Source organism: Paroedura picta, chromosome 2 (assembly GCF_049243985.1).
Source record: "Paroedura picta isolate Pp20150507F chromosome 2, Ppicta_v3.0, whole genome shotgun sequence".
In the NCBI taxonomy this organism is placed as follows: Eukaryota; Metazoa; Chordata; class Lepidosauria; order Squamata; family Gekkonidae; genus Paroedura; species Paroedura picta.
The window spans coordinates 136089753-136117696 of record NC_135370.1 but is presented as its reverse complement, the minus strand read 5'-3'; the positions used below and the strand labels follow the sequence as shown (position 1 = coordinate 136117696).

The 27944-nt window shown below is 41.5% G+C and overlaps 1 protein-coding gene, 1 long non-coding RNA gene and 1 pseudogene across 4 annotated transcripts in view; 1 reads left to right on the top strand and 2 right to left on the bottom strand.

Moving 5' to 3' along the window:
- The window catches only part of FMN1 (formin 1), a 212106-nt gene that overhangs the window by 15214 nt on the left and 168948 nt on the right, over positions 1-27944 (bottom strand). For all 3 annotated transcript variants that reach the window (XM_077322951.1, XM_077322952.1, XM_077322953.1), the window contains 2 exons: positions 10162-10213; positions 6704-6853 (listed from right to left, as the gene is read on the bottom strand). In XM_077322951.1, coding sequence (XP_077179066.1) covers positions 6704-6853; positions 10162-10213 — 202 coding nt within the window. The remainder of the gene's footprint in view (positions 1-6703; positions 6854-10161; positions 10214-27944) is intronic.
- On the top strand, positions 323-27863 carry LOC143830443 (uncharacterized). The gene is made up of 2 exons (XR_013228451.1): positions 323-442; positions 27605-27863. It is a non-coding gene; the product is annotated as an uncharacterized LOC143830443 (long non-coding RNA).
- On the bottom strand, positions 8141-8268 carry LOC143831023 (U4 spliceosomal RNA; annotated as a pseudogene).

Below are 27944 nucleotides of genomic sequence, written 5' to 3'. Positions count from 1 at the left end.
TTGTTCCTCTCTCTCTCTCTCTCTCTCCTGCCAAAATGGCCTGTGAGAGGCTTAGTTGTTTGTTTGTTTTTAAAACAAACAATGCCTCCACAGCGTGTCTAGCATCCCTTTCCCCTCACAAAGTAAAATAAAACAAAACTGCTGGGCTTTCCTGACATCACAAGGCGGTTGGGCCAGAAAAACGGCTCCTCCCACCGAGCGATGCATCTTTGGGTGCCCTGATGGGGAAAAAGAGGCCGAGCAATGTCAGGCCATCCGTTTAACTGATGCCTAGCTCAGCCACACACCCTGTTGCCATGCCAACACAGACACACTGCCCCAGAATGCCAGGGCTGGGAGTTCTCTCCTACCAGCCAGGTCCCTGTTGGCATTCCTCCCCTGCAGTGGCAATGGCCCCCTTTAGATGAGTCTTGGGGGCTTTTTCCAGCAGTACTTTCGAGAGGTAAATTTAAGCTGAATTTGAAACAAATTCTTTCTTCATAGCAGCCACTCAATCTAATTTTTCTTTCATTGGGAACTCTATGAATACCTTACACTTTATGAATACCTTACACTGTAATTTATACATTTCACCTATGCTACTTGGTATTATAGCCAGTGCCTTGACAATGCTTCACTGTCATTTGCTACTCTTGTGAAATTTGACATTTTGCTGGCCTGTGCAGTCAACAGAAGACCACTCCCTCCTTATAAGTTATATGCATCTTTATTTATATTCAATTTTTAAGAGAACAGCTTAATCCTCTTGAGTTCCATTAGTCTATAAGTGACACAGCTGGTGCCTACTCTATAGTCAAGACACTACCTATTAATAATTTTTGAAACTTCAGGTAGAGAGGAAGAGGGCAGAGGCTTGAGGAATGCAGCTTCCTTAAACCATGAAATCTGACCATATGTAAGGGGAATATTTTCCAAAGAAAAATGAGGATCACTCATCATCGTGCAAAGAAGGTCAAAACTCACTAAAGAATAGAGAAGAAAGGTTGCTGGTGTCAGCAATGCTGTTAAGCTTTTAAACTGCAAAGAATTACCACACAGTGTGGAAAAACTCAGAATTGTGAAAGCAACAATAAAACCTATAGTTTTAAAAAAGAATAAACCATGTTAGTACCTGCAAAGAGAAAAGAGTATTGATACTTTCCAGTTAATTCAGTTTGTTGCCCAAGAACTCTTTTCTGGGAGTAAGCACCATTGAAGAGACCTAAGTAGAATTCTGGGCAGACCTGCTCTGGATTGCTCAGTTAATGATGCAAATTGAAATATTCAAACTAAATAAAGGAACCACAGGCAAATTTGGAAACAAAATGTGGGTTATTAAAATTTATAATGATAGTTAATTTCTTCTGTTTCTTAAAGATTCAAATGGAGAATGAAAAAAAGATTCAAATTCAATGGAGGTGTTAAAACAGTATTATACCAAGTAGGAGAATAATTTTCACCTTTAAAGAAACACATATAGCTGTGCCACAAGGTTAGGGGGAAAAAACACTGCTTACTTAACCCCATGGCCTCTTTTCCTTCTCGACATTGAGGGAGGAAAGAATAGGAATTAAGGCATGAAGCGATACGATACCTAGAGACTGATTATTAGCCACAGACTCGCTTCCAGGCTGGAGCAGCAACTATTGATTTGGCCTTAAATCAACAAGCACAATTAAATGCTTGTTGGCATGATATACTCTCGGCACCATATTAAGTTCCATCAAGATGGATTGGCGACCCAGGGTACCAACTGCATTTTATAATATATTAGAGTAAAAGTCTGGATGACCTTGTAGGGTATTCAAAACAGACTTATACATATACAAAAAAGGAAGCTGGAACCAAGAATAGCTTATGTTACGAACATGCATGTTTTCAATAGTTTTTGATTTTTTGATTGCAACTTACATTTCTTATCAAACATGTAAGTTTTTGCTTTAATTAATTATGGAATTTTATCATAGTGTTCTGAATTAGTGGCACATGCAGAGGATACTAACCTTATTTTGCAGTATGGTATGTTATCTTTAAAAGTGCTGATACAAAATCATGCTCGATTTTGTGTCTCATAAGCCCCTTCCAAAGTTAGATAGCAAAGTTATGTGGTCTTGCTCAAGAGTGGGAAGATATCTTTCCTTTGGGAAGTTGGATGACTACTATCCCTTTTAAGAGAAAGAAATTCTTGATAAATTGGGCTCCAGATCTAGAGAGAGTGGCCAGAGAAAACACTACAACTGAAAAAAAAGAGAAATCGTGTTGACAAAATCATGTTGAGCTAGTATTCTTCTCTTCCTAAAGACAATGGAAGTGCTCCTGTCTCAAATATTACATAGCAGAGTAAGCAGGCTAATGAACACGAAAATTAAATAAACTCAACAAAACATAACTAATGACTTTCCCAAGTTGCTTTTCATCAGTGATATCATAGACACTATATAGCAGATGTCTGTGACAATAAAACAAACCAGTGGCAAAATTAAAATGTTTAGGGATCAAAATACTGCATCGTTTTCAGGAATGGAAAAACGCAATGCCCCTACAAACACAAGTACTTCCTCAGGGGACACTTGGATCCTTCCTAACAGTTGAGTAACCAATGAAAATGGATGATTAAGAAAAACCCTAAGTTCAGCAATGGCTGCTTCACATGTCCATGCTCAACAAAAATAACCTCCTAAATTGTTTGTGTAAAGTATAAATCAACCCTAAGACAGCATCGCATCTCTGTAGTATAAATAATACCTATACGTATTAAAGAAAGTAAGATGTAATTTAAGATATTTCATTGAAAATTCCACTGAGCAAAACAGTCATTTTATAAAAACCAGACGTTCCAAATCTGAAGAATATTGGTTATTTAAAATCTATTTCTGCTGATTTTTTTAACATATATTTTATTATATTTGTGTAACATGTGTAATCCAGGAATTTAATCTTAATTGGGTTATGGTTTGCATTTGCCACTTTGGGGACTCTTTATTGGGAGGAAAGGCAAAAAATTACCACTGTTTTTTATCCATACATAATGGCTATATATTTGTAAATCCTTCCTATATGGTATGTAAATTTTTGTCTTTGGGGAATCAGCTATATTACACAGTCAGCTAATATATTTTCATGGCAGGCTAAGTGTAGGGCAGCATAGTTAAAGTGTTTCCTCTTCTAAAATGTCTGATAAAAATCTAATTAGATTCTACACTTTTCTTACATTAGAAGTCAAGTAGTTTTCAGACAAAACAAACCTGCTTCTTAGATGGAGCTACTATCAACTGTCTTTTCCTGCACTATTAAGAGGTGTCTCACTTTAGAAACCAAAGAATAATCAATAGTGTAAAATGTACATCAATGGAAATGGTTAGCTAAAGATCACTCCAAACTGCACAAAGATTTTATACTTAACTATTAATAGCCCATTTGTTTTTAAAATAGGAGCTAGCTTAACTTTAAAAGAATTAAAACTGTACGCAATGCTACTGTATTATCAGATTAGCTGGGGCACAGTTGTGATAGAACAAAATATTCTTTTGTTATTGTACCTAAGAGCCTGTAGAATTTAGATAACAACATACATCCAAATTCATCAAGTGGCCAGGTTGGTATAAAGGCTAAACTGCTAGACTAGGACATGGGAGGTACAGGTCCATAACCCTCATTTAGACATCAAGTTCACTAGGTGACTCTGGGACAGTCATTCTGAGTACAACCTACATTCTAGAAAGGCAAAATGGAGAACAGAACCATATTTCCCTGGTCTCTTTGGAGAAAGAGCAGGATTTTTATTCAGCAAGTAATTATATACCTTTCCTCAATAGCAAATGCAATTGATGTGACATTAATTAAACTAGATAAAGCAATGTATTTAAACTAGCAGTGTATTTATCGATTTAAAATACTTCTACAGTGCCTTTCCAGAGTTCAAATAAACTTAAAATATAAAAACAGGATTAATTATAGTGTATAAAAATGTATAGTGTCCAAGAGTAAAACATAAGAATGCCAAGAACGTTACACTGCCTATTATGGTCTCAATAACCGTACTTTTCTTGCAAGCTTGAAAGTGAAAAGCACTGGGCAGAATGCGGTAGAAAGGCTTGTCAGATATTTTCAAAGCACTACTCATTTAAAACTCAAATTGCCAGCAAACAACAATGCAAAACTGATATGATACATGGATACAAACTGAGCAGGAGATATCAAGGACAGAAAATGACTCAGAAAATTTATTTTTGTATGGAGATGTTGCTGTCAAGCTGGACCAGTAGAAAGCTAGAGACTGTAGCCATATCCTCCATAGAGGCAGAATTTGTATGGTCGTGGAGGCATGCAAGCAGCTGAAGTAGATATTACATTTGATACAGGACCCTGGAACTGAAGAACCCAACTCAGTGCCACTTTTTGAGAATAATCTGGGATGTAGAAGGTTTACACAGATGGAAAGACTTAATTTGTGAACCAAGCATATAGATACATTACCTTCTAAAGCAGGGGTCCCCAACCCCCGTTCCGCGGACCGCAAAGGTACCGGGCTGCAAAGGCCATCGTACCAGGCCGCCAGCGGCCGCGCCTGCCTCCCCCCCCTGCAGCGAGAGGTGGGGAAAGAGGCCGGCACGGCAGCCGGCGCAGCAGCTGGCGCGCCAGCGACGCTAATGCGCACGTGCGGAACTGCCGCGCATGCGCGTTTGCACCCCCTGGTGGCCAAAACACGCACGCGTGGCAAACTCTGCGCATGCGTGTTAGCGCCACCTGGTGGCCAAAACGTGCATGCACGGCAGTTCCTCGCGTGTGCGTTTTTGAGCAACTGCGGCAGCCGGGCTGCTGGCTCTCCCCCACCCCAGGAGGCAGTCCCCAACCAGATAAAGGTTGGGGACCGCTGTTCTAAAGGATATGCAGAAGGAAGGGCTTATTGGATTGGAGTATTGCCCCACTGGAGACATAGTTGCAACTTATGAAACCACTTGCATGTGAAAATTTGAGATTCTATTGAAGAAAATGAACCTGAAGGACTTTGCATGCTAGGATTTGAGAAGAGGTGTTGCGAGATCTGTAGTGTTCATGATTCTGAAACATATGAAGCATGTCCTGCAGGGGACATTGGTGGAGATGTGCATTTAGCATAGCTTTGGACCTTTCTGATGTTTTTCAAATAACATCCTCCAGTGTCATGACTGGATTCCTGTTCCTTTGAGCACACTTCCTCCCTGCTTGCTTCTTGAATAGACTGAATAAACAGCTAGACTGTTAGGTCTCTCTTCTCTTTTCTTTCCACACAAAGTTGTTCCTCATCACAATAAAACAATTTTATTATTTTAAGTAGCTTGGTGCTGTGCTTCTCTCTCACTTATTTAAACTCTGCCAACACATCATTACCACAGCTTTCTTAGTATTTTACTATAATCAATTTTGTAGCCTCTTGTGGTGCAGAGTGGTAAGGCAGCAACATGCAGTCTGAAAGCTCTGACCATGAGGCTGGGAGTTCAATCCCAGCAGCTGGCTCAAGGTTGACTCAGCCTTCCATCCTTCAGAGGTCGGTAAAATGAGTACCCAGCTTGCTGGGGGGTAAACGGTAATGACTGGGGGAGGCACTGGCAAACTACCCTGTATTGAGTCTGCCATGAAAATGCTGGAGGGCGTCACCCTAAGGGTCAGACATGACCTGGTGCTTGCACATGGGAGACCTTTACCTTATGATCAATTTTAATAGTGAATTTGAAGTTTTTTACCTGTGCTTCCATTTACCTAAAAACCTTGCTCAATTTTGTTTTTAGCAGAAACTCATTTTCAGGGAAACAGTTTTATAATTCTATCATAAATTATAAATGGCAGCATTTTTATCAGAGAGCATGAGAGCAGGGGTTCATATTAATATTTATTAAGGCACAAAAATAAACTAATTCCAAAAGGAAGACACATATAGGCACAGGAAATGTGCATTTAGTACTGCAGAGCAGGAGACAAAACTGAAATGAAATACAGCAATAGAGCAGGGCTGGAAACACCTACAGTGTAATTCACTTAGTGCTTTTACAGGAGAGAGCAGTCACCAAACTATGACATGTGTACACTGTAAAATTTGTCTGTTTATTACATAGAGCCTAACTTTTCTTTTGAAAAAAGTATGAAGTTTAGAGTTGAAGGCTTTCTTTAAAAAAAGAGAGAAAAGAAAGCCTTTAGCTAAACCTAATAAAATCAGGAGACGGTGGGAGATGCAGCGGCACTGAGTTTGATGTCCACAGCAGGTTACCAAGAAGTAGCATTGTAAATTCAGTATGGGACTTCAACACTGTGCTAAGTGTGGCCCAAATCTCATGGGCTTCCCTTTGATGCAAGTGTAGTATATTAACTGGAAAAAGCATTACTTTTATTTGTCTGTGCTGTCTGCAAGAGCAATATCGCCTCATTTAGGGTAGCCCAACATGAAAATGCAAAGAGAAACAATCTGTTACAAATTAGCACAGCTCCCCTTTCATTTTACTAGCTAGTAATTGGAAGGGGTTAAGAAAGTGTAATTTATCAGATTATATGTGTTTATCTTTTTGTGGGGACAGCATCTCTTTGGTGAATTTTCCTAGGTACCCTGAGGGAATAATCTTTCCTTGATGTCCATTTGATCTGAAAGAAAACAATGACGCCTGTGAAATATGGGAGTATAATTTGTTGAGTTTGAAAAGGAACAGTTTCCCAGACATCTAAAATAGTATTAATGACTTTATTAGAACCTTACCTTTCTTTGGAAATGTTTTTACTCTCTCGTTTCCAAATGGTCTTGAAGTCACTGCAGAACTCATACCACACTGTGAAAACGTAGTTTGGTGCGATCTCCTTCTCACCAGACTTCGGCTTTATCCCAAAATATCTCAACATTTCTTCAAAGCTACAGTGTACGGGAGAAAGACTGTCAGCACATAAACCCACTGGGGAAATTCAGTTTCCCCCAGGGCAGATTTCTGACCTGGTAGCCTAGGTTGGTAATTAACATAAATCAGCTTTAACCCTGGAAACTATATGAGCAATATACAACAAATGTAACAAAACTTTCAAAACTTTTCTGCAGGAAAATAAAGGTGATATTTTGATGGTTGGGTAATGTAAGACAAAATATGAACACAGAAGTGGGGTGAGGGAAACGATTTTAAAAAATGATTCTGGTTTTAAGACAACTGTTTAGCAGAATTTTACTCATTTCTATTACTTTTCAATGTCTTAGATCCCAGGTAACTTAGAAGACAATACAATTTTCAGATTAGACTTTTACGAGCTGCCCCTTCCCAATGCTTTCCTTCTCATGACAAGCTGTTCCTGGGGTTGAGAACCTCATTTATACATCCTTGTATATAAATCAAAATGTTTCCCTTGACCCTTAACCAAACTGTATTCCATGTTGTTCCTGACACTCCATAGACCAGACTTTCTAAACCCTGAGGAAACTTTCAAGAAACCTTGAGGTTTCTTGATGGCCTTGGAAGGGTTTCTTAAATGGGTGGGAGTTTATGGAGGGGCCCTGGTTGGGCAAGTACAAGGCTATGTTTTCCAATTATATTCTGCACAATCGTAGCACTTCTAGGGTTTTTCAAAGCCAGAAGACTGTTTCAGGGGTTTCTCAACAGTAAACAAGTTTAGAAAGGCTGCCATAGACCTTTAGAAGCAGCTGTTCAATTAGGGACTTCAGAGGAAAGGGACAATTCTAGTTATCAACAACTCTATTTCATTTGCAGGTCTTCAGATCTAAATCATTGTTTGGAAGCCCCAAATGATGTTATGTTCTAGTGCAGGGGTAGTCAACCTGTGGTCCTCCAGATGTCCATGGACTACAATTCCCATGAGCCCCTGCCAGTGTTTGCTGGCAGGGGCTCATGGGAATTGTAGTCCATGGACATCTGGAGGACCACAGATTGACTACCCCTGTTCTAGTGTACTATGTGAGGACATTTATAGCGATCATCCCCCCCAATCAGTTTCTTTTGAGCTTGCTGACTTGCCTCCTTGGCCCCCCAGTTACAGTTATGGATGTCAAAGCCCATATTGGGTGGCTTAAAAAAGGGAAAACTCACAGAATTGATGGGATCCTCCCTGAATACCTTAAATAAAGTGTGAAATGGTGGGCCCCCTTACATATATTGACACAATTGGCCACATTCCTATGGATTGGGGGAAGACAGTTGTGGTTCCATTCTACAAGAATGGCAGTAGAAATGACTCCTCCAAGTATAGGGAAAAGTTTTCAATGAGCAATAATCGCGCCTCGAATTAGCCTAATTGGCTACGATACTGCCACATTGGCCCAAGTATAGACCAATCAGCCCTTTAAGCATCTGTACCACTATATATTTCTGGTAAGGGCTAGTGGGAGGAGTTGGTCTCATGGCTTAACTGCCTCTCAGGGCGTCTGTTCTGCCCCTGCATGCCCCCTCCTCCAACTGGATTGCCTGTCCATCCATTTTGGTTCCCACCTCTGACACCACCTCCTCCTTGCACATCCCTCCAAGGCTCAGAGTCCCTGCCCAGTGAGAGCTGTGCCTGCCTGTGAGTTTCCTGCCTGGGAGAGCAGCATCCCCCTGGGGTTTGGGGCTCCCAGGCAGAGTGCTTGGCCCAGAACCCGCCAGCTGTGGTCTTGGGATGGGGAGAGGGGGGAGGAATGCCCCACCCAGTGATCCTGCTGCCCCAGGCAACTCTGGCCTTGCCAAACCATTCTTAGGAACGGGCTTTGAAGCTAGTCATATTAATAAAACGTGATGCGTACTTCTGACACCATGCCAGCCATCTGATTGGCGCTCGGGAGGAGGGCCACTCATAGGAGCTGGTGCACCATCAGGGCTTTGTCCCCCACTGAGGGCCAGTCAGAGGCTCCTCCCAGCTTCCTCAGGGCCACAAGTCCTGGTGGCCTCTGGCATAGCCACCCACTTTTCTGGATGGCTTCCTTGCCTCTGTGCAGGCTGAGTAATGCTGCCAGTCTTTGTGGTGGCCACTTGCCTCTCTGCCTGGCCTCCCTGCCTTCATGTGGGGCAAGGAATGTGGTAACCCTCCACAGTGGGCTGGCACCTGTCCATCTGCCTGGCATCCCTGTGGGGCCAAGTGTGTTGAGTTGCTACTGTGGGCACCCGCTCCCAACCTCCTGCAGCGAGACCTGGTGGCTTGTGGAAGGTGCTGTCACCATCTCCCAGCCTCCCGTAGTAAGAACTGTCAGCGAGGTGGCCTCTTGCCACCTCCCAGCCCACTTTTAAAGTGGGCTTAGCTGGTAGTAACATATAAAATGTGCATGGACTTCCAATGACATGCTGAATGTCATTGGCAACTGCCTTACATATAAAAGCCATGGAGGCTGCAGACTTAACCAGCACTTTTCTTTCCCTTTTCAGATTTTTTAAAAATGTAATATTTAGCCTGATGAAGAGTTCTGGTGAACTTGAAAGCTCACAAACTGTTCTCGTGTAATTTGGATAGTCCAAAAGAAAGGTAGACTATGTTCTGGTTTTATGAATGTAACTTTGGCACCTTTGTGACTGCTACTAACTTCTTTTTATCCCAGCCAGTGTTATTTGACTTGGAACAATTATTCTGAAACTTTCTGCTCCCCAGACATACCAGTCTGACATTTTGACATAGGCCTAAACTTATGACTTAAACAGAAACAAAACTACAAAAAATAACATTGATGTTCATCAGTCTAAAAAGCAGCTCATTATGTGTAAAACTGTTAATGGATAAAAAAGCTTCAGACTGATAGTGGACAATTTTTTGGCAGAACATGCTGTCATGTAAAAAAAGAAAAAAACAAACCTGAACGCTCAAAACAAGATGTCTGTGAAAATGATTTTCACCTAGTCTTCCAGCTAATATAGTGGTTTTCTATTAGCACATTCTCTTCCCCCCCCCCCCGGTATGTGAAGCATTTACTTATATCTAATTTTTATTTTTATTTATTTTTCAGATTTGTATGCCACCCTTACCCAAAGGCAACCCCTTGCCTGTTGTCTAAAGAACTATAATAAATCTAACAATTGAGCAACTAAATGAGCCTCCATTACATGGCTTGTCCTACAGAGTCAAATATATTCATGTCAAAATCTCAAAAGCACATGTATTTGAAATTCTATCACATGATTTTTGACATCCCAATGCTGAAGAAAAAGATCTTTAATAAGCAAATATAATACATTATCTAAATGAAAGTAGAATGCTTACCACTTTTGTGCATTCTCCAAATGGCTCTCCTCGATCTTATGTTCTTCTACAGCTACAAAAAGAACAATTTTTTAAAGCAAGAGATATTTATCATTGGCCAATGTTAGTTTCTTCCCCCAGAGAATTCATCTTTGAAGCAGGTCAGGACATTCATCAATATAGAACCAGAACATCGACTGTACCATTTCTTGCCTTGTAAATGAAAAGTTAATTTATCCTGCTCTTATTTTAAGCACAGAATTAAGAACAAAAACTTGTGGTAGTTTCCCATGCCCAAGTGAGGTTGCTAACTGCCTGGAGAAAAAATGTCATGTCCCTTTAACAGAGGTTCAATGGGATGTTATTTACTAGGTGATATTTACCGGTAATGACTGGGGAAGGCACTGGCAAACCACCCCGTATTGAGTCTGCCATGAAAACGCTAGAGGGCGTCACCCCAAGGGTCAGACATGACTCGGTGCTTGCACAGGGGATACCTTTACCTTTTATTTACCTTAATGCCATACATTAAGCCTCTATTAGATGGCTTGTTTCCAAGCACTTTCTCATCTTGGAGCAAAGATAATTTTTTCCTTGCTTTAAATTTAGATTATGCAGGATTTGCTTAGCAGTATTATTGGTTTCCACAACTTTCTTTGTGAGAAACCATCTTAATTATTCAGTTTTTTGTTTGTTTATTTTTGTATGATTTAGAAAACATCTATACATTAAAAAATTATTTTATGTTTAGAAATATGATTTACATATTTGCATTTAGACTAGTATTTTAATAGCTGTACTGCTAGGCTACATGCCATTTTCCCATTGGGGCAAAAACAGCACAGAGAGAAGGTTTAAGCTTCTTCTCTCTTTGCATCATTGTCTAAATCACTCTATATTACAAGGACCCATGACACATCCAGGGAGGGAACTGGTATGGTATATTGTATAGTTAGGCCCTTCAGTATTTATTTATTTTTCCATTTGTATGCAACCCTTCCCTGGGGGCTCACAGCGGCTCGCAACAATCATAACTATAACACACACACACAAAATGAAATCAACACACAAATCCTAAAATAAGATTTAAAGGGTAGCCTATTTAATATGAAAAATGTGACAGTAATAAAAAAATTAAATGCAAATCTGTAATCAGATTTTTGAAATAATAAAAATATAGTCCTAGTCTAAACCAGTGGTACCCAACCTTTTTGAGGCTGGGGACCGGCAGGGCAACTGCCCGCCTGCGCATGCCGCGCCCGCCGCGCCCGCGCACATCCGGCAATGCGCAGCCGAAATCCTGCATGTGCGGCACTTTCACATGCACAAAAGTGCAGCGCACGCGCGATTTCGGCCCACATGGTGCATGTGCGCATGTGCGACCCGGCCACGCATGCGCGATGCGCGGGCACGGCCCTGATTCCTTCTCCCCCCCTCCCACAGTAAGAAGCTTCCCGGGCCGCAAGCTTGCGGCCTGGGAAGTTTTGTACTGCGGGGGGGGGGGGAGAAGGAGCTGTGGCTCGGCGCCAAGGCCTTCCCGGCCAGGCACCGGACAGCGGCCCGCGGGTTGGGGATCACTGCTCTGAACATTGCCTCTTTAATCAGAAGTTTTTAAGGGTTTAGAATCATAGAATCATAGAGTTGGAAGGGGCCATACAGGCCATCTAGTCCAACCCGCTGCTCAACGCAGGATCAGCCCTAAGCATCCTAAAGCATCCAAGAAAAGTGTGTATCCAACCTTTGCTTGAAGACTGCCAGTGAGGGGGAGTTCACCACCTCCTTAGGCAGCCTATTCCACTGTTGAAATCTTTTTTCCTGATATCTAGCCTATATCGTTGTACTTGTAGTTTAAACCCATTACTGCGTGTCCTCTCCTCTGCAGCCAACAGAAACAGCATCCTGCCCTCCTCCAAGTGACAACCTTTCAGATACTTAAAGAGGGCTATCATATCCCCTCTCAACCTCCTTTTCTCCAGGCTGAACATTCCCAAGTCCCTCAACCTATCTTCATAGGGCTTGGTACCTTGGCCCCAGATCATCTTCGTCACTCTCCTCTGTACCCTTTCAATTTTATCTACGTCCTTCTTGAAGTGAGGCCTCCAGAACTGCACACAGTACTCCAGGTGTGGTCTGTCCAGTGCTGTATACAATGGGACTATGACATCTTGTGATTTTGATGTGATGCCCCTGTTGATACAGCCCAAAATGGCATTTGCCTTTTTCACCGCTGCATCACACTGCCTGCTCATGTTTAGTTTACAATCCACAAGTACCCCAAGGTCTCGTTCACACACAGTGTTACCTCGAAGTGTATCCCCCATCCAGTAGGCATGCTCTTCATTTTTCTGACCCAGATGCAGAACTTTACATTTATCTTTATTAAATTGCATCTTGTTCTCATTTGCCCATTTTTCCATTGTGTTCAAATCTCGTCTCTCTCTTCCGGAGTATTTGCCAGTCCTCCCAATTTGGTGTCATCTGCAAACTTGATGAGTAGTCCCGCCACCCCCTCATCTAGATCATTAATAAATATGTTAAAAAGTACCGGGCCGAGCACCGAGCCCTGAGGTACCCCGCTACTCACTTCTCTCCAGTCTGATGAAACACCATTGACAACAACTCTTTGAGTGCGGTTCTCTAACCAATTCCCTATCCACCTGACTATCTGAAAATCCAGACTGCAGTCCTTCAACTCAGTGGTCCCCAACCTTTATTAGGCTGGGGACCGGCAGGACATCGGGGCGCGCCCACGGGGACCGCGCCCGCGCGGGCCACGCCCGCGCTTCTGGCTGCGCCCGCGGATCGGGCTGTGCCCGCGGATCGGGCCGTGCCCGGAAGCCACGCCCGCGGATTGGGCCGCGCCCGGGAGCCACGCCCGTGGATCGGGCCGCACCCGCGAGCCACGCCCGCTGATCGGGCCACACCCGCGGGCCGCACGGGCACGGCCTGCATGGGCGCAGCCCCGATTCCTTCTCCCCGCCCTCCCGCAGTAAGTAGCTTCCCGGGCCGCAAGCTTGCGGCCTGGGAAGTTTTTTACTGCGGGGGGGGCAGGGAGAGGGAGCTGCGGCCCGGCGCCATGGCCTTCGCGGCCCGGCACCGGGCCGCAGCCCGCAGGTTGGGGACCACTGCTTCAACTTATCCATCAGAACATCATGGGGAACCTTATCAAAAGCTTTACTAAAATGCAAGTAAACGACATCACACATCTAAAGGATTAAGTGTAACAAAAACCTGCATAAAAACAGGTTTTGAAACCCAGATTAAGACTTCATTGACTGCTGGAGGATAGCAGTTTTTCCTCACAGTGTGGGAACCCTTAGAAAAATCTGTTTGCCTCCAGAATCCAACATGGGTTAAAGAGCCAATATGAAAGGGATCTGGGCTTTATAGTCTAAATGAACACTGTGCAATGATGTGGCAACTGCAGTCTCTGCAGGAGAAAAAATCCCGATGCTTTCCTTTCAGATCCAGTTTCCACTTTCCACCGCCTAAATAATGCCAATGTAAAATGTCCACCACCTAAAAAATTCCAGTGTAACAATGTCAGCGTATTCATGAAGGCTCAAAATTCAGCTGCATATACATTACAGATGCTGTCTCCAGCCTGGAAAATTCCTAATTTGGGACTGGTTCTTGGGAAAACCAGAGTTGGGGGTGAAGGGAATCAGCAGGGATGTGATGACACTCTAGGATTTCTACTTCGACCATTTTCTTCAGAGGAAATGATCTATGTAGTCTGGAGAGCTGCTGTAATCATAACTCTACCCTGAGGTTTGTAATCTCAAAGCACTTCTACGATGGTACTAATCAGCAGAAGGGTGTTGTCTGTCTATAGAAACTTTAAAAGGAAAATAGCATTCATTTTGGTGATGTAGAAATAGTTAATTTACAGTGCGGATATGAAAAACTTTCAATTTGGCTCTTCCTTGTTAAAAATCAGAATACCAAGGAGGCAAAAATTTGTACATTTAAGAATCTTTTCTTCAAAGAGTGGTGTATACAAAAATGTTTGTCCCACACTTGTTGCTTTATGAGATGTGAACAGGTAGCAATGGTCAGGACTCACCATACACACACAAGCACTCTCTTCCAAATAACATTCTGAATGCTTTTGTCGTTATACATATTCTTCCTTCCCCATCTCTTCTTAAAAAAGAAAAAAGCAAGCAACTGTATACTTCCCAGCAAGTGCTGCTTTTCTAATGGTAGGAAGGACAAATATGGAGATGCCAACAGACATCTTACCCAGGGCCAGAGTTATCAATGAAAGATTCAACAGTTCCTGACAAGGAACATAACACATATCTCCAGACAGTCTGGCATCAGACCAGAAAAGAAGGTTTTGCTCTCATATCAATTCTAGCCAAAAACCATTATCTGGGAAATTTCTTCTGGAGTTGTAACATAATATGACCTTAGTGTGTATGTGTTTGTGTGTGTGTGTGTGGAGGGGGGGGGGGTTGGAGAATAGCATGTTGTCATTGAATTACAGACATTTCTTTTGCACTGAATATATTCTTCACATTATTTAATTAGTGAAAAATTAGGACATACAAATATCTAAAGGGATCATTTCACATAGGACAGAATCACACAGATACTGCAACACCTTAAAATATATTTGAAAGATTTTAAATACAATTTTATTTTTTATTTTTAAAATTTAATATTCAATTTCTTGACTACATCCTCCTTGTTATTGTACTTGGGGCAGTTCACAACATTTAAAACCAGCACTTGGTAAAATACAAAATACAGTAAAAGTTATTTAAAATGTATCATTTCTAAGAAATGTCCCTTTTTTCACTGTGCCATTTTGTTAAAGTCGCCATCATCTTGCTGGTATCCCCTCCACCTCCAGCCATATTAATGATAGTGGGCAGGTAGGAGGGAGCCTACAACGGAGGGGAGATTGAATTAGGGAAAAGAGAGAAATTAATTCAAAACAAATTTAAAAGGCACATTGGAAACTTGTTTCTGAGTGTGAGAATTGTATTCCTATTTAAAGTAGTGGATCACATCCAGAAATCTTGCTTGAAAATGATTTGAGTGGAAATTCCAGAAGGAGAATCATATTTGTTGCCTACCACCACAACAAATCAGAGACCACTGACACCTAAAAACAACCAAACTAAGTGCACTTTCACACCTCATTGAAATAAATACCTACATGTCCATCAGTTACAGCAGATTTGGACACAGGTCAATTAATGTCTACTAGACATGATGTCTAAAGGGAATCTTTACATTCAGGGGCAATAAACTATTTATTACCAGTGCTAAGAAGCAGCTTGGCCTCCATGTCTAGTTGTAAGGAAATCCTGTTCATTTTATCCCAAAGGAGGGAAGCAGTTCCATATACCTTCCAACAACCATATACACTGGGATGCACAGAACAAACTTGCACACTCCCCCTATTTCTGTGCTGGAAGTCTTATGTATGAAGAGCAAAAACTTGTTTAAAAACAAATACAATACAATAGTCTGAGAATGACCTTATAATTACCACCATATATACTGAGTATATTATTAATATCAGTTAGGCATTAGGGCATAAAAACACCCAGGGGGATCATTTACCATAGAGAAGAGCAGTCATATCAGCTCCAGTGGTTACTTTTAGAGTTAAAATATATCATCAGTAATACAAATAGGAGACCTCAAATATGCAAAAGTTTACTGTAGCTATACAATATTTATTTATTTACTTTATACCCTTCAAACAGGAAACTGTGACTCTGTCACAGGTTAATGCCCCACAGAGTCTGAGAAACTTTGAGTGACAGGATGTTCAAGTGGAATTAATTCTGTTAAAAAATGACAGTTGGCAACTGACAGTTGAAGAAGATAGAGTTTAGCACTGACTGCAGACTTTCTTAGTTTGCAGTGAGTGGATCACAGTGGATCCTCATTCAAGTCAAAAAGGGACAGAGCTTCTACACAAGAAGAGTAATCTTGCCCAGTGGAAAGGGAAATAGTTCTAAAATGAGGAGTGATCCCTGGTCTATGTATAGAGAAGGATTTTGGGAACTTGTTTGTATATTCTGACCTTCTAAACCTTAAGAGTCAATGAAATTTAGGAATCTATGCTTGAGTGTTTAAGCCAGCATGGTATAGTGGTCAAGAGCAGTGAACTCTAATATGAAGAACTGAGGGCCATTCTGCACCTCTAAAAACTTAGTGTTAAGCAACCACAATTGCTTAACGCTATAAAAAAACGTGTCCCCCGCCATTTCTCACCGCCTCCTCTCTCGCTTTCTTCTCCCACTTTCTGATGTTTCCAGGCACTCCGCACAGTTGATTAAAATGGCTGCGGAGAGGGACTCGCAATACCAGCGAGTTTCCTCTTTTCTGTCAATCATGGCAGCCAGCCAATCAGCTTTCTCCTAGCTTTAAAAGGAAAGCAATCTTTTTAAAAACGTAAAACTTCTCAATTGCTATATCTATGAATATAATCATAGATGCATAGATGCCAGCCCATTTTGGAAGTCTGACATTTGAAGATGAATAGAAGTAATTTTTTTCCTGATTTTTGGGAGGGGGTTATGAGAGGCATGCTTTGTGTGCAAACTGGTGGGTGGGATTTTTTTTTTGTCCTAGCTCTATGGAGCAATGTGCATTCATTGCTCCAAGCAGCTTGCTACAAAAGAACGAACAAATAAACAAATAAGCCCCATTCCAGGGAGAAGGGAAAGGGAGGTGGGTACAAGGGCGGGTGCTGGAGATGGCGATCACTCTACTTCTGGCCACTTTGGTTACACACAGCCATTTTACTGTGGTTGCTGGTTGCTCTCCTCCCACTCATGCAATATATTTGGGGGAATCCACTTTTGTGGATTCCCCTTTTGTGGATTCCCCATATAGCATTTTAAAATGGAAGATGGAGCTGCTGGTTTGCTGCTGGAATTCTGGATGCTGATGACATAGTGTAAAATGTAAAAAAAAAAAAAAGTGTCTGCAAGAAGTAGCCCTTTCACTACATTTTCTGGGTGCGGAATGGCCCTGAGTTTTATTCCACACTTTTCCACATGCAGTCAGCTGGGTGATCTTGGGCCAGTTGCAGTTCCTCTCAGGGCTCTTCCAGCCTCACCTACCTCATAGGGTATCTGTTGTGGGGAAAGGAAGGATTGTATGCCGCTTTGAGACTCCTTCAGATAGTAAAAAGTGGGCTACAAAACCCTTGGCTCTTCTTCTTCCAAGCAGACACTGAAAAGAAAACCTCTTTCCTCAAGGTTTCAAAGACCTTTTTGAAAAGCAAAAATAGTTACTTGCTGGCAATGTATTATTTGGATTTAGTATGATTACAAAGTTATCTAAGTTTTTATTATCAGTTCATCTCATACATCCTACATCTGATTCCACCTGATCTTTGCACTTCCAAGTTAAAAAATATTTTGTTTATATTGAACTTTCAAGAGCCTCTTGTGTGCCATTACAGGAGTAAAATATAAGAACATGACTTTGTCTCTTCCCTTAAGTTCTTGGGCTGGGCCAGCATCAATCAAAATATATAATAACGTGACAGGGTGGAACAGTTATAGACCAACTAATAAAAAGAAAACAGACATGGGGGCGCTTAACAAGAAAGTAAGAAGAAAAAAGGGAAAATCCTGCATGTCAGGGAGGGAAGAGGGTGATATCGCCATAGTAACCAAAGTGACTTACATTGCTTTGCAATCTCCTATAGAAAGAATGGGAATTCAAAGCTGAGTCTCCCAGATCTTATGCATTGTAACCACTATACCAGCCTCTCAAATAAATGCAAAGATGCAGGATTACTATTAGTATGTCAGAAATGTTAAATTTCATGAAACCTAGTTTGGTTTATCATGTTTTATTCAAACAGCAATGGTATTCATAGCAAATTGCAGGGGGGGGGAAGAACATATGCCAGAAATGCTAAATTGTAGTACTAATTTATTAAGAAATAAGAAGTACCACAAATATACTGAAACTAAGGCTTCAGTTGTACAATGCCCAAAACAGCTCTAAAAGTTAGGAACAATAAGCAAAATATTTTGTGCAAGTGCTGCAAGAAGACTGGTTTGAACCAACTCTTAAAAATGTAATAGATGCCACACAAGCAATTTTCAAGGAAGCATAGTTTAGTTTTTAAAACATGCACATGACATATCTACTTATCCAGTAAGTATAGTGCATACTTATTTATGTGTGGGTTTGTATACAGTGAGATATTACTAGCCCCCTACCCTAGAGGGCTTTTGGTACAGTTCTAACATTTTTCAAGTACATGATGTATGAAACACATTCTATAAATCTCAAGTACTCTTAACATGAACACAAAAATACTAGTTATATTTATACATTCCAGCCACAGAACAAATGCAACTGTTTATTATCAGAGGTAATACAAGGAAACCAAGAAATTATGCTTTGTTTAAAAATGAATAATGCTGCCTATAAATTTGTCAAAAAAGTGTTGAAGGTTAGTTTACTAGATCATTATGGTAGTAAAGCCAGCTAAGCCAGATATTATATTTTCATTTTTCTTCCCCCCCCCATATATCTTTGAATATAAACAGCAAGTTAAAAAAAAAACAATTGTTTTATTTGCGCTCAGAAGATGAAAGGTGATCTTTTAAAATGTTTTCAATTAATTTCTTCCCTAATGCTTTAGTAAAATATACTATGGCTAACAGGAGACCCCCTCAGATTCTGCTAGGATTAGATATTCTCTGCCTAGCAACTACAGCATTCAGATTTTAGAAAAGTTATTATGTGGAATTGGTTAAAGCTGACTGTGCAATTATGTATTTAAAATATTTTATCCCACATTCTGAGTTTTAAAAACTGTTAAATTACAATGACATTAATCAGTCATTCTTAGCTATAGACAGAAAATAAGTTTGAGAATGCATTATCCTTTAACTGAATATGCTCTTCATTTACTTATATCCAAGTATATCTTTGTTGATTAACATTTTGGAGATCATGGGAAGTATTTTAACTGTTTAGAAAACTATTTAATTCCCTTCTAACAGAATAACTTGAAACCAATCTGCTCTGCATTTGGGGGAAAAAGCTAGGCAGAGATAGCATGACTGGAGTTTTTGACCATAAAAACTGGGCTGCAGCAAAACTATTAAGATCAGCACATTCTTAGCAAAACGAAATGTCTTTGGAAGTATGATGAATGATGGCCAATAGCAATAGGAAGCAGGTCTTCTTTAAAACATGAGATGAGATAGTTATAAATACCCAGCTAAGAAGTAAATTGGACAACATATTCAGCCTTATTTGTAAAGAATGGGTAATGGTAGTGGGGATGGAAGAAGAATAGAATTAAATGAATTTTAGCAAAGCATATGAAAGAGGCAGCTTGAAATATTTTAGAAGATAAAAACCACAGCATTACCTCCTCCTGTGGGATACTAGCAATGATTTATGAATCTGAAGTTATTTCTGCACAACAAACTTAGTAAAGATTGGTTTAGCATGATCAGTTTAAAATAGAAAGGTACAAGATGTGTAGACGACTCACAGATCAGAACATACTCAAACTATATTTTTGAGAAGGTTTAGGGGAGGTGGAAGGATTACAAATGATTGCTTTCATTTCTATATATTCCCCACCCTCATTAGAGCATTTTCCTTTAACAAAGTAATTCACTTCTGGTGGGGTGGTCAGGGGCACAGGCGCAATGAAAATACACAGCAGGACAGTGGCAAAGCTCTGATTAATTCTCCAACGATTTATATAGTCTTTCCCCCCACTGTTAATTGCTTTGTACAACTGCATAGGTGCTCATGTTACCGTTTTACTGCCGGTTACTGACTTTACTCTAGCATATGGTGGTTGGCGCCATGACACAAAATGACCATTTTATACCAGAAAGAATGAAAACTGGATATTTGACAGTTTCTGACAGGGAGTTTGGAGCAAAGAAGTCATAAGGCAAGATTTATAGCATATTTTAAATGCAGCACATCTGTTTCTTTACCCATTTTTTTAAAAAAATGAAGCTAAAACAATGAAAAAAGATTAAAAGCATGAATGAAAAAGTATAGAAAAAAGATACACATTTTTTATATTTGAAAAAGTGTTGCTTGAAAGAATGATTGCCTTTTGGCAGCCTTTTGTTTTAGCAGTTGGGCTGGGGGAAAGGGAGAGGAAAGCAGCCTTTGAGAAAGATCCAATGTCAGTTATCATTTACAGCATGTTGCATTCCATTATAGCTGTGAGCTGGACACTCACACTGTCATCTAAAGCAAAGTTTCATTTCTAAGGCCATTGACATCAATGGCTTTAGAAGGGTGTGACACTGCTTAGGACTGCTCTGTAAACTGCTGGTTAATATGTTAAACTAGGCCTTCAGAAAAGTATCTTGTTCATTTTCTTGGTTTTTCATTAAAAGACCAAGACATATGAGGAAAGGCTGAGAGAGCTTGGTCTGTTTAGCCTGAAGAGAAGATGACTAAGAGTTGATATGATAGCCATCTTCAAGTACTTCAAGGACTGTCACATAAGCAGCGGTCCCCAACCTATTTATCACTGGGGACCGGTCAACGCTTGACAATTTTGCTGAGGCCCAGGGGGGTAGTCTTTTGCCAAGGGACGTTGCCGCCGCAGCAGCTGTGCAGTGCCATGCCAAGGATGAGCCCCAGCCATAGTGGTTGCCAGAGAGCACCAAAGGTGAGCCAGCAACAGAGTGTCAGGGCAGCCCCAGAGGCAACAGCCGGGGAGGAGGACAAGGAGCTGTGGCCTTGGACCAGGGGTTGGGGACAGCTGACATAGAGGATGGAGCAGAGTTGTTTTCTGTTGCCCGAGAGGGTAGAACCAGAACAAACAGGATGAAATTAAATCAAAAGAATTTTCAGTTAAGCATACGGAAGAAGTTCCTGACAGTTAAAGCAGTCCCTCAGTGGAACAGGGTTCCTTGGAGGTGGTGGGTTCTCTTTCCTTAAGCAGAGGCTAGATAGCCACCTCACAGAAATGACGATTCTGTGAATTTAGTAGAAGAAAAAAGTCTCAAGCTGGCAATAAGTCTGTTTATTATTATTGTTGTTGTTGTTGTTGTTGTTGTTGTTGTTATTATTATTATGGGTTTAGAATGGATTCTGTGAATGTAGGCAGATATAAGTGGCTGGGCAGAAGGGATTGTATCCATGCTTGGCTCTTGTGGCCCTTTCTTGCATGCCAATCGCCATTTGGCAAATTTCCTCCATGTCTGACTGGCCAGGGATTCTGGTTGGGGTTTTTTTGGGGGGAGGGGATCATCTGGGTATAAAATTGGGGTCACTGTGGGTGGGCATGTCATTCCTATTTGGACAAGATAACCCTGGAGGTCCCTTCCAACTCTAGGATTCTAATGAACCGTTTATAAATGACAAAGTGTTGAAATTGCTACCAAAATAGGAATTTCCCTCATACAATGTGTTGCCACCCCCCCACACTCACCCCATCCTATTATCCAATGCACCAACCCTGTATATTAGGCAAAAAACCTCTAGTTGCCTGGCCCTGTTCATATAATTTGGAAATGCCAGGGATGACCCAAAATACTATATCCGATTTTTTGAAAAAAAAAAAATCCTAAGGGCCTGTAAGACTGAACAGTTCTGCCAGGCTGAAGGTTGAGGCCAGGAAAATAACATCAAAAATACTTGCCTCCCTACTTGAGAATCAATAGACCTCATGGCCATAGACTAGAGTAAAAGCCTATTGTACCATGAAATACAATGAGCGCTAGCATGGGGTGAGGGTGCGGAAAAGAGAGTGAGAGTAAGGAAAATAGAGAGATGGGAAGGAAGTAAGAAAGGGAGAGAAAAAGAAAGGGAAAGATAGAAAGAAGAAGAGAGAGACAAATATAGGGAGAAAGAAAGACAGTATCACAGAAGAAGAGAGAGATGGAAAGAGTTAGAATGGGTTAGAATGTTATTTCTGAGAGTTTCTTGAACTCTCAATGTCTTTCCATCTCTCTCCACAGAGCAGAATAACAGCTAATCTCTCATGCTTTCTGTCCCTCTTTCTCGATGTCTTCTCTGTCCCCTCTCTGTCTGACTTTCAATCTCCGTAGCCTCTGTCTTTCTTTCCAATCTCTGAGCAAATGTCTCCTCCCATCTCTCTCTCTCTCTCTCTCTCTCTCTCTCTCTCTCTCTCTCTCTCTCTCTCTCTCTCTCTCTCTCTGTATGTCTGGCATGCTTTTGTAGCTCGTTCTAAATCTCCCCATTTGTATCTCAATGGCCTATTATGTACGGCCGCTGAAACGGCGGCATGGAGAACGCAGAGGAGGAAGAAGCGAAGCAAACTGCTTATGTACGGGACTGAACGCAACGGCGGCAAAACCCAGAGTATCTGATTATGTACGCGGCTACTCCGGAGCCGCTTTTGGTTGTGCCCTGGACCTGGGAAGCTCCACTTCTTCTGCATCTTGGTAACGCGGCTTTTTCAGCGGCATATGTTGACTCTGCGCCCGGTTGCCGCCTGCAGCGTGCATAATTGGTGATTTTAGCGGCTGCCATTCCACCCTGAATGCGGACCTTCTACTCTGTGCATAATGGGCCAATGTGGCTCTCTTTCCATGGCCCCCTGATTTGTGTGTAAAAGCCTCTTGCAGCCTGTATTGTTTTTCTCTTGTTCAAAAATTTTCCCTCAGTCTCTGTCTCTTTCCCTGTGTAGCTCAGCCTTTCCTGTCTAAAGCAGCAGAAGTCTCTCCTTGTCTCTGTCTTGCGGAGTGCTCCATGAGTTCTGTGTGGGCGGCAGGGAAGGTGGTTGTTGGCTGTCATGTAAATCAACTGGCTGGGGCTGGCTGGGGTTTCCTCGGGCAGTGTAGGGATGTGTGGCAGCAGTTAGTGCTGGTGGGTATGTGGCTGCTGACCCAGGCCCCGAAATCCTGTGTGAATGGCTTCAGGCGGGGGTAGGGAGCTCGCACAGAAACCCAGCAGCTCCCCGCCCCTGTAATGGTGGGAAAGGACAGGGGAGGGGTAGAGGACCCAGGGGTTCGGCTGTCCCCAAAAGCAGGTGGGAAGTTGCAATGGAGGGTTTTCTGGGCAGTGAGGGGCAACAGTGAGGGGATGGGGTGGCATAAAAGAATATAGAGGAAGAGGATGAGGAAGATGCACCTAGACCTGGCTGCTTGATACTGTTTACTGCAAATAAATATAGGCAGCCACAGGAACTGGTTAAAACATCAAAATAAGAAAAAATACTGTGGTATAGCTGGCAAACACAACCATATAACAACCAAATAATGTAAAAGTTCATATAAAAATTGTCTTCTTTTTTGTTCAAGTTGTGTATGTTTTTCTGTATTAAGATATGACAAGGTTCTGGTATTGAATTCCTTGTTTCGCCTGAGCTTAGTCACAACATATTTCATTAGCACAGACAAAAAATGTAGTTCCCAGGTGGTAAAGTAATGTGCATAGCATGGATCCAGTCTGTTATGGAAAAACATATGCAACTTGAAATAAAAAGACAACTTGCATATAAACTTTTGAAATTTGTGGTTGTTGTATGGTTGTGTTTGCCAGCTATGCCACAGTGTTTTTTCTTATATTCATGTTGATACTGTTTCCCAGCATTAACCATGGAAACTAGTGTGTGTAATGGTTGTAGTTTCCAACTACGATCTGGGAGATCCAGGTTCAAATCCCCTCTCCGCTGTTGAACCTCACCACGAGATTTTGTGACATGTACACGTTCTCAACCTAACCTATTTAATAGAATTGTTGTGAGGATCAAATACTGGAGAGAATGATGAAAGCTGCTTTTGGTTCCAGTGCGAAGAAAGGTGAGATATAAATGAAATAAATAAATAAGAACTATAGCTGGAAATGTATGGCAAGTAAAAGACGGATTGGCTGGTGGGTGAAGGAAGCAAGGAAAACACAGACGGTATGGGGGCTTTCAGGGATGGGAAACAGTGAGGGTGTTGACAATGAGATGTGTCATACGAGTACTTGTGACTCCTCTTTTTTCAGTGTCCATTAGCCATAATGGATAAATGGAACAAGAGGAGAAAGTTTTGCCTTCTGGGCCTGTGTGTAAGCCTTATGGGCATATTTATTGGCCACTATGGAAAACAGGATGCTTTTGGCTGATCCATGCAATGTTAGCATCCTTATTGGAAGACGTTTATTTCTTTTTTTTTGTCACACTAAGACACTCATCAGCAGTATTCTGAGAGTCATTTTGCTTTCATTAAATTAATAAATAGTAAGATTAGTTGATATTAACAAACTTCACATTTGCTTTGATAAAGAATAGATTGTTAAAGTTGCTGAGGTATAGGTCAAATAGTTAAATGTAAGCCAAGTATGCATTCAAGAAACATTTTCATTTCCATGTCACTCAATCCTTTGGTCCCCTGCTTTCCAGCAAAAGACACGCTGAGTAAGTCTGAAAGCAACAGACGAACACTAGTTATCGTATAGGTATTTCCGCTTTCACTCTTTAGCAATAAATTATTTTCAACTATAGATGTTACAAATAGCAAATTTTAGTTCCTCTCTTTTGGCCCTAGTATAAGAATCTCCAGCTGAAAGTATGTGGATAAAACCAGATCTCCTAAGGAGTGCCTCTTCATAGGTGGTAATCTAGAATAAATAAGGGATGTAAGGAATAATCTATGGCAACATGATTGTACTGACAAGACTTTTTGAAAGGTTGAGACAGAAATCCTGGCTCTCCAACTCTTATTTTCTTATGAAATTGCCTCCATAATAAAACTAATTGTCAGCCATGGCTCTAGAATACAAAGTACCCAATCTGGAACCTTACAGACAATTTAGGAACAATGCACATACAATTCAACTGGTCCCTGTGCCCATGTTAATTAAGTTAATGGTTGTTTCATGTATCGTTGATTAGTTTTAATGTAAACCGCCCTGAGCCTTCGGGGAGGGCGGTATATAAATCTAAATAAATAAATAAATAAATAAATAAATGTCAGGTCATGTTGTGTACCATCTGGGCTGATAAACAAATAAAGGTGAAGCAGACATTTGAGCTTTGCTTAGATTAAAGCAAATAGGCTCATCTTAAACAGAAGATATGTCTTAGCCTTCTAAGGCTGCCATGCCTTGTAAGTCTTATTAAAACAATGTAAATAGTCAGTGACTCACTTTCCAGTAAAAAAAAAAAATGCCCTGCAAGTTTATATTTTACAAATGTAAACGCTGAAACACTGTTGATGTGGCAGCATAAGAATGTTACATTTTGAAAAGATGGATCATGACAATACAAAGACGTCACAATAATGACAATTAATTATGGTTAGAACTGTATATTCTAACTGAGGATATGAATAATTCCAGTGAGCTATTTGAGTACTTCTGTTCTGGAAAGTAGCACAATGGTTGTTTCCTGGTTAAGAACAACTGCATTATATAAAGTAGACATTTCAAACAAGTTCAGTTTAATTCTTGAACCCTGAATACACACTCCAACTATGAAAAAATGACCAGCATATTATATTTAACATAAAAACACAAGTATATGAGTATAGTTTGATATTTGAAAATTAAGTCCCACATTTCACATTATCTGTCCTAACCATTACTGCATCTAATATTTGGGAAACGGCCCTATGGGAGGAGCGCTGTCCAGGACATGGAGCGCTGTCTGGGACACACATCCAATTGTCTGGATTGCGTTTCCACCTGCACGGGCCAATCTGGCTGCAGCCAGCAAAGCTGGAGTGGCCGCCTCCAGAAGTTGGCCATGAGGTGCTCTGGCAGCATCACACCCAAACCCTGCTGGGCTGCCGAGGAGGACACTCCTGCCCTCCTGCAGCCAGCAACATGCTTCCCACCTTGCCTGCCATGAACCAGGCCAACTGGCTGCAGGGCTATCTCCCCAGCTGCCAGCGGGAACATGAGGTTGCCCGTTGTCATCGGCATCAGGGACTGCAAGCTGCTCGACCGGCCACGTGGTGCTCGCCAAGCCTCCTGGCCAGGTCCTGTTACCCGCTGAGGTGGCTGCTCCCGCACTGCCCTGCTTCACCTGTCCAATGACCTGCCTGCTGGCGGCTGCACCACCTGGGCACCTGTTGCACTGGCCGACATCAGGCCTTCCAGCCTGACCGCCACCTGCCCCACCACCTGTGCCACTGTCGTCCCACCCATAAGGCAGCGGCCACGCCGCTGGGAGGACACCACTAGTGCCCATTGCATTCCTGGATACAAGGGGCTTTAAGGCTAGTATTTCTATATCATGAACTTGTTTTCCTAGTACAATAAAATCAGTTAAGACTAACAAAAATTTATTCAAGGCATAAGCTTTTCGTCAGACTATGATCTCCTTACATGACAGGGAATATATAGCAAAAATGAATTCTAGAAGATGAGCAGGTGTATAGGTCTTTGATGGCATAGGTGATGTTGTTAGGTCCAGTAATTGTGACATCTTCCAACTTAGTATATGCCATCAATTGCTAACAATGCCCCTCTGTTCTCTACATAGGGCAAACAGGTCAAACCCTATGCCAAATGGGCACAAGTCTGACATCAAAAACCACAACATTGAAAAACCTATGGGAGAACACTTCAATCTTCCAGGACATTCAATAAAGGACCTGAAAGTAGCTGTTGTATTACAAAGGAGCTTCAAGAACTGGCTCACTATATATTTTATTTGTGATAATGTGACTGTAAGATATGGCAATGTAATGGAATTTTGAGTTTGACTCCCTAGCCTTGGGATAGATAGTTACCAGCAATTCCCTGACAGGAATGTTTCACAGTTGTATGGAGACGGATACAGCAGCATATGGGGAGGTGAGAGCCTTTGATCACTGATAACAGGCAGTTTGGTCTCTCCTTGTGTTTTTGTAGATCCTCTTGTGGCGCAGAGTGGTAAGGCAGCAGACATGCAGTCTGAAGCTCTTCCCATGAGGCTGGGAGTTTGATCCCAGCAGCCGGCTCAAGGTTGACTCAGCCTTCCATCCTTCCGAGGTCGGTAAAATTAATACCCAACTTGCTGGGGGGTAAACGGTAATGACTGGGGAAGGGAATGGCAAACCACCCCGTATTGAGTCTGCCATGAAAACGCTAGAGGGCGTCACCCCAAGGGTCAGACATGACTCGGTGCTTGCACAGGGGATACCTTTACCTTTACCTGTGTTTTTGTAAACTACCCTGAATTCAGAGGATTGATTGGCTGTTTTGATAAAGGATTATCATTGGCTGTGTTTGGCTGTCTACTGATGTAACAGAATTGATTTTTGCTATATATTCCCTGTCATGTAAGGAGATCATAGTCTGACGAAGAGTGCTTAAACTTGAAAGCTCACACCCCGAATAAATCTTTGTTGGTCTTAAAGGTGCTACTGGACTCTGATTTTATTGTGCTACTTCAGACCAACATGGCTACCCTTTTGTTTTCCTAGTGGCAGACAACAATTTCATGGGCAAAGAAGCAAGTCTGGTCAACATAAAATCACTATTGCCAAAAATCTGTAAATTATCATATTTTAACATTTACCTTTCCATTTGCTTGCAGCTGCTGCAAGTCATGGCCATGGAAAGGAATGGGAAAAAGCTTGAGCCTGGAGCAATGAAAATCAGGATTGCAATAAAGATGTAGCAATAACTGCAACGAGAAACATTGAAATTATGGCTATTCAACCACTCTCTGGTTCACAACAAACTCATGCAAAGATGGAAATACTGATGAACTGGGAAACTTATTTTTAATAACCTCACATTTTTATCCCACTATGTTTAATCAATATCTACTCATTAAAAATAGTAATGTGGTGTATTCTGCTTTGGAACTGCTCCTAATATCCACCCAGGAGATGTCTTTCTAGTTCATTCCTTATGAATAGGAGCAGCTGGTC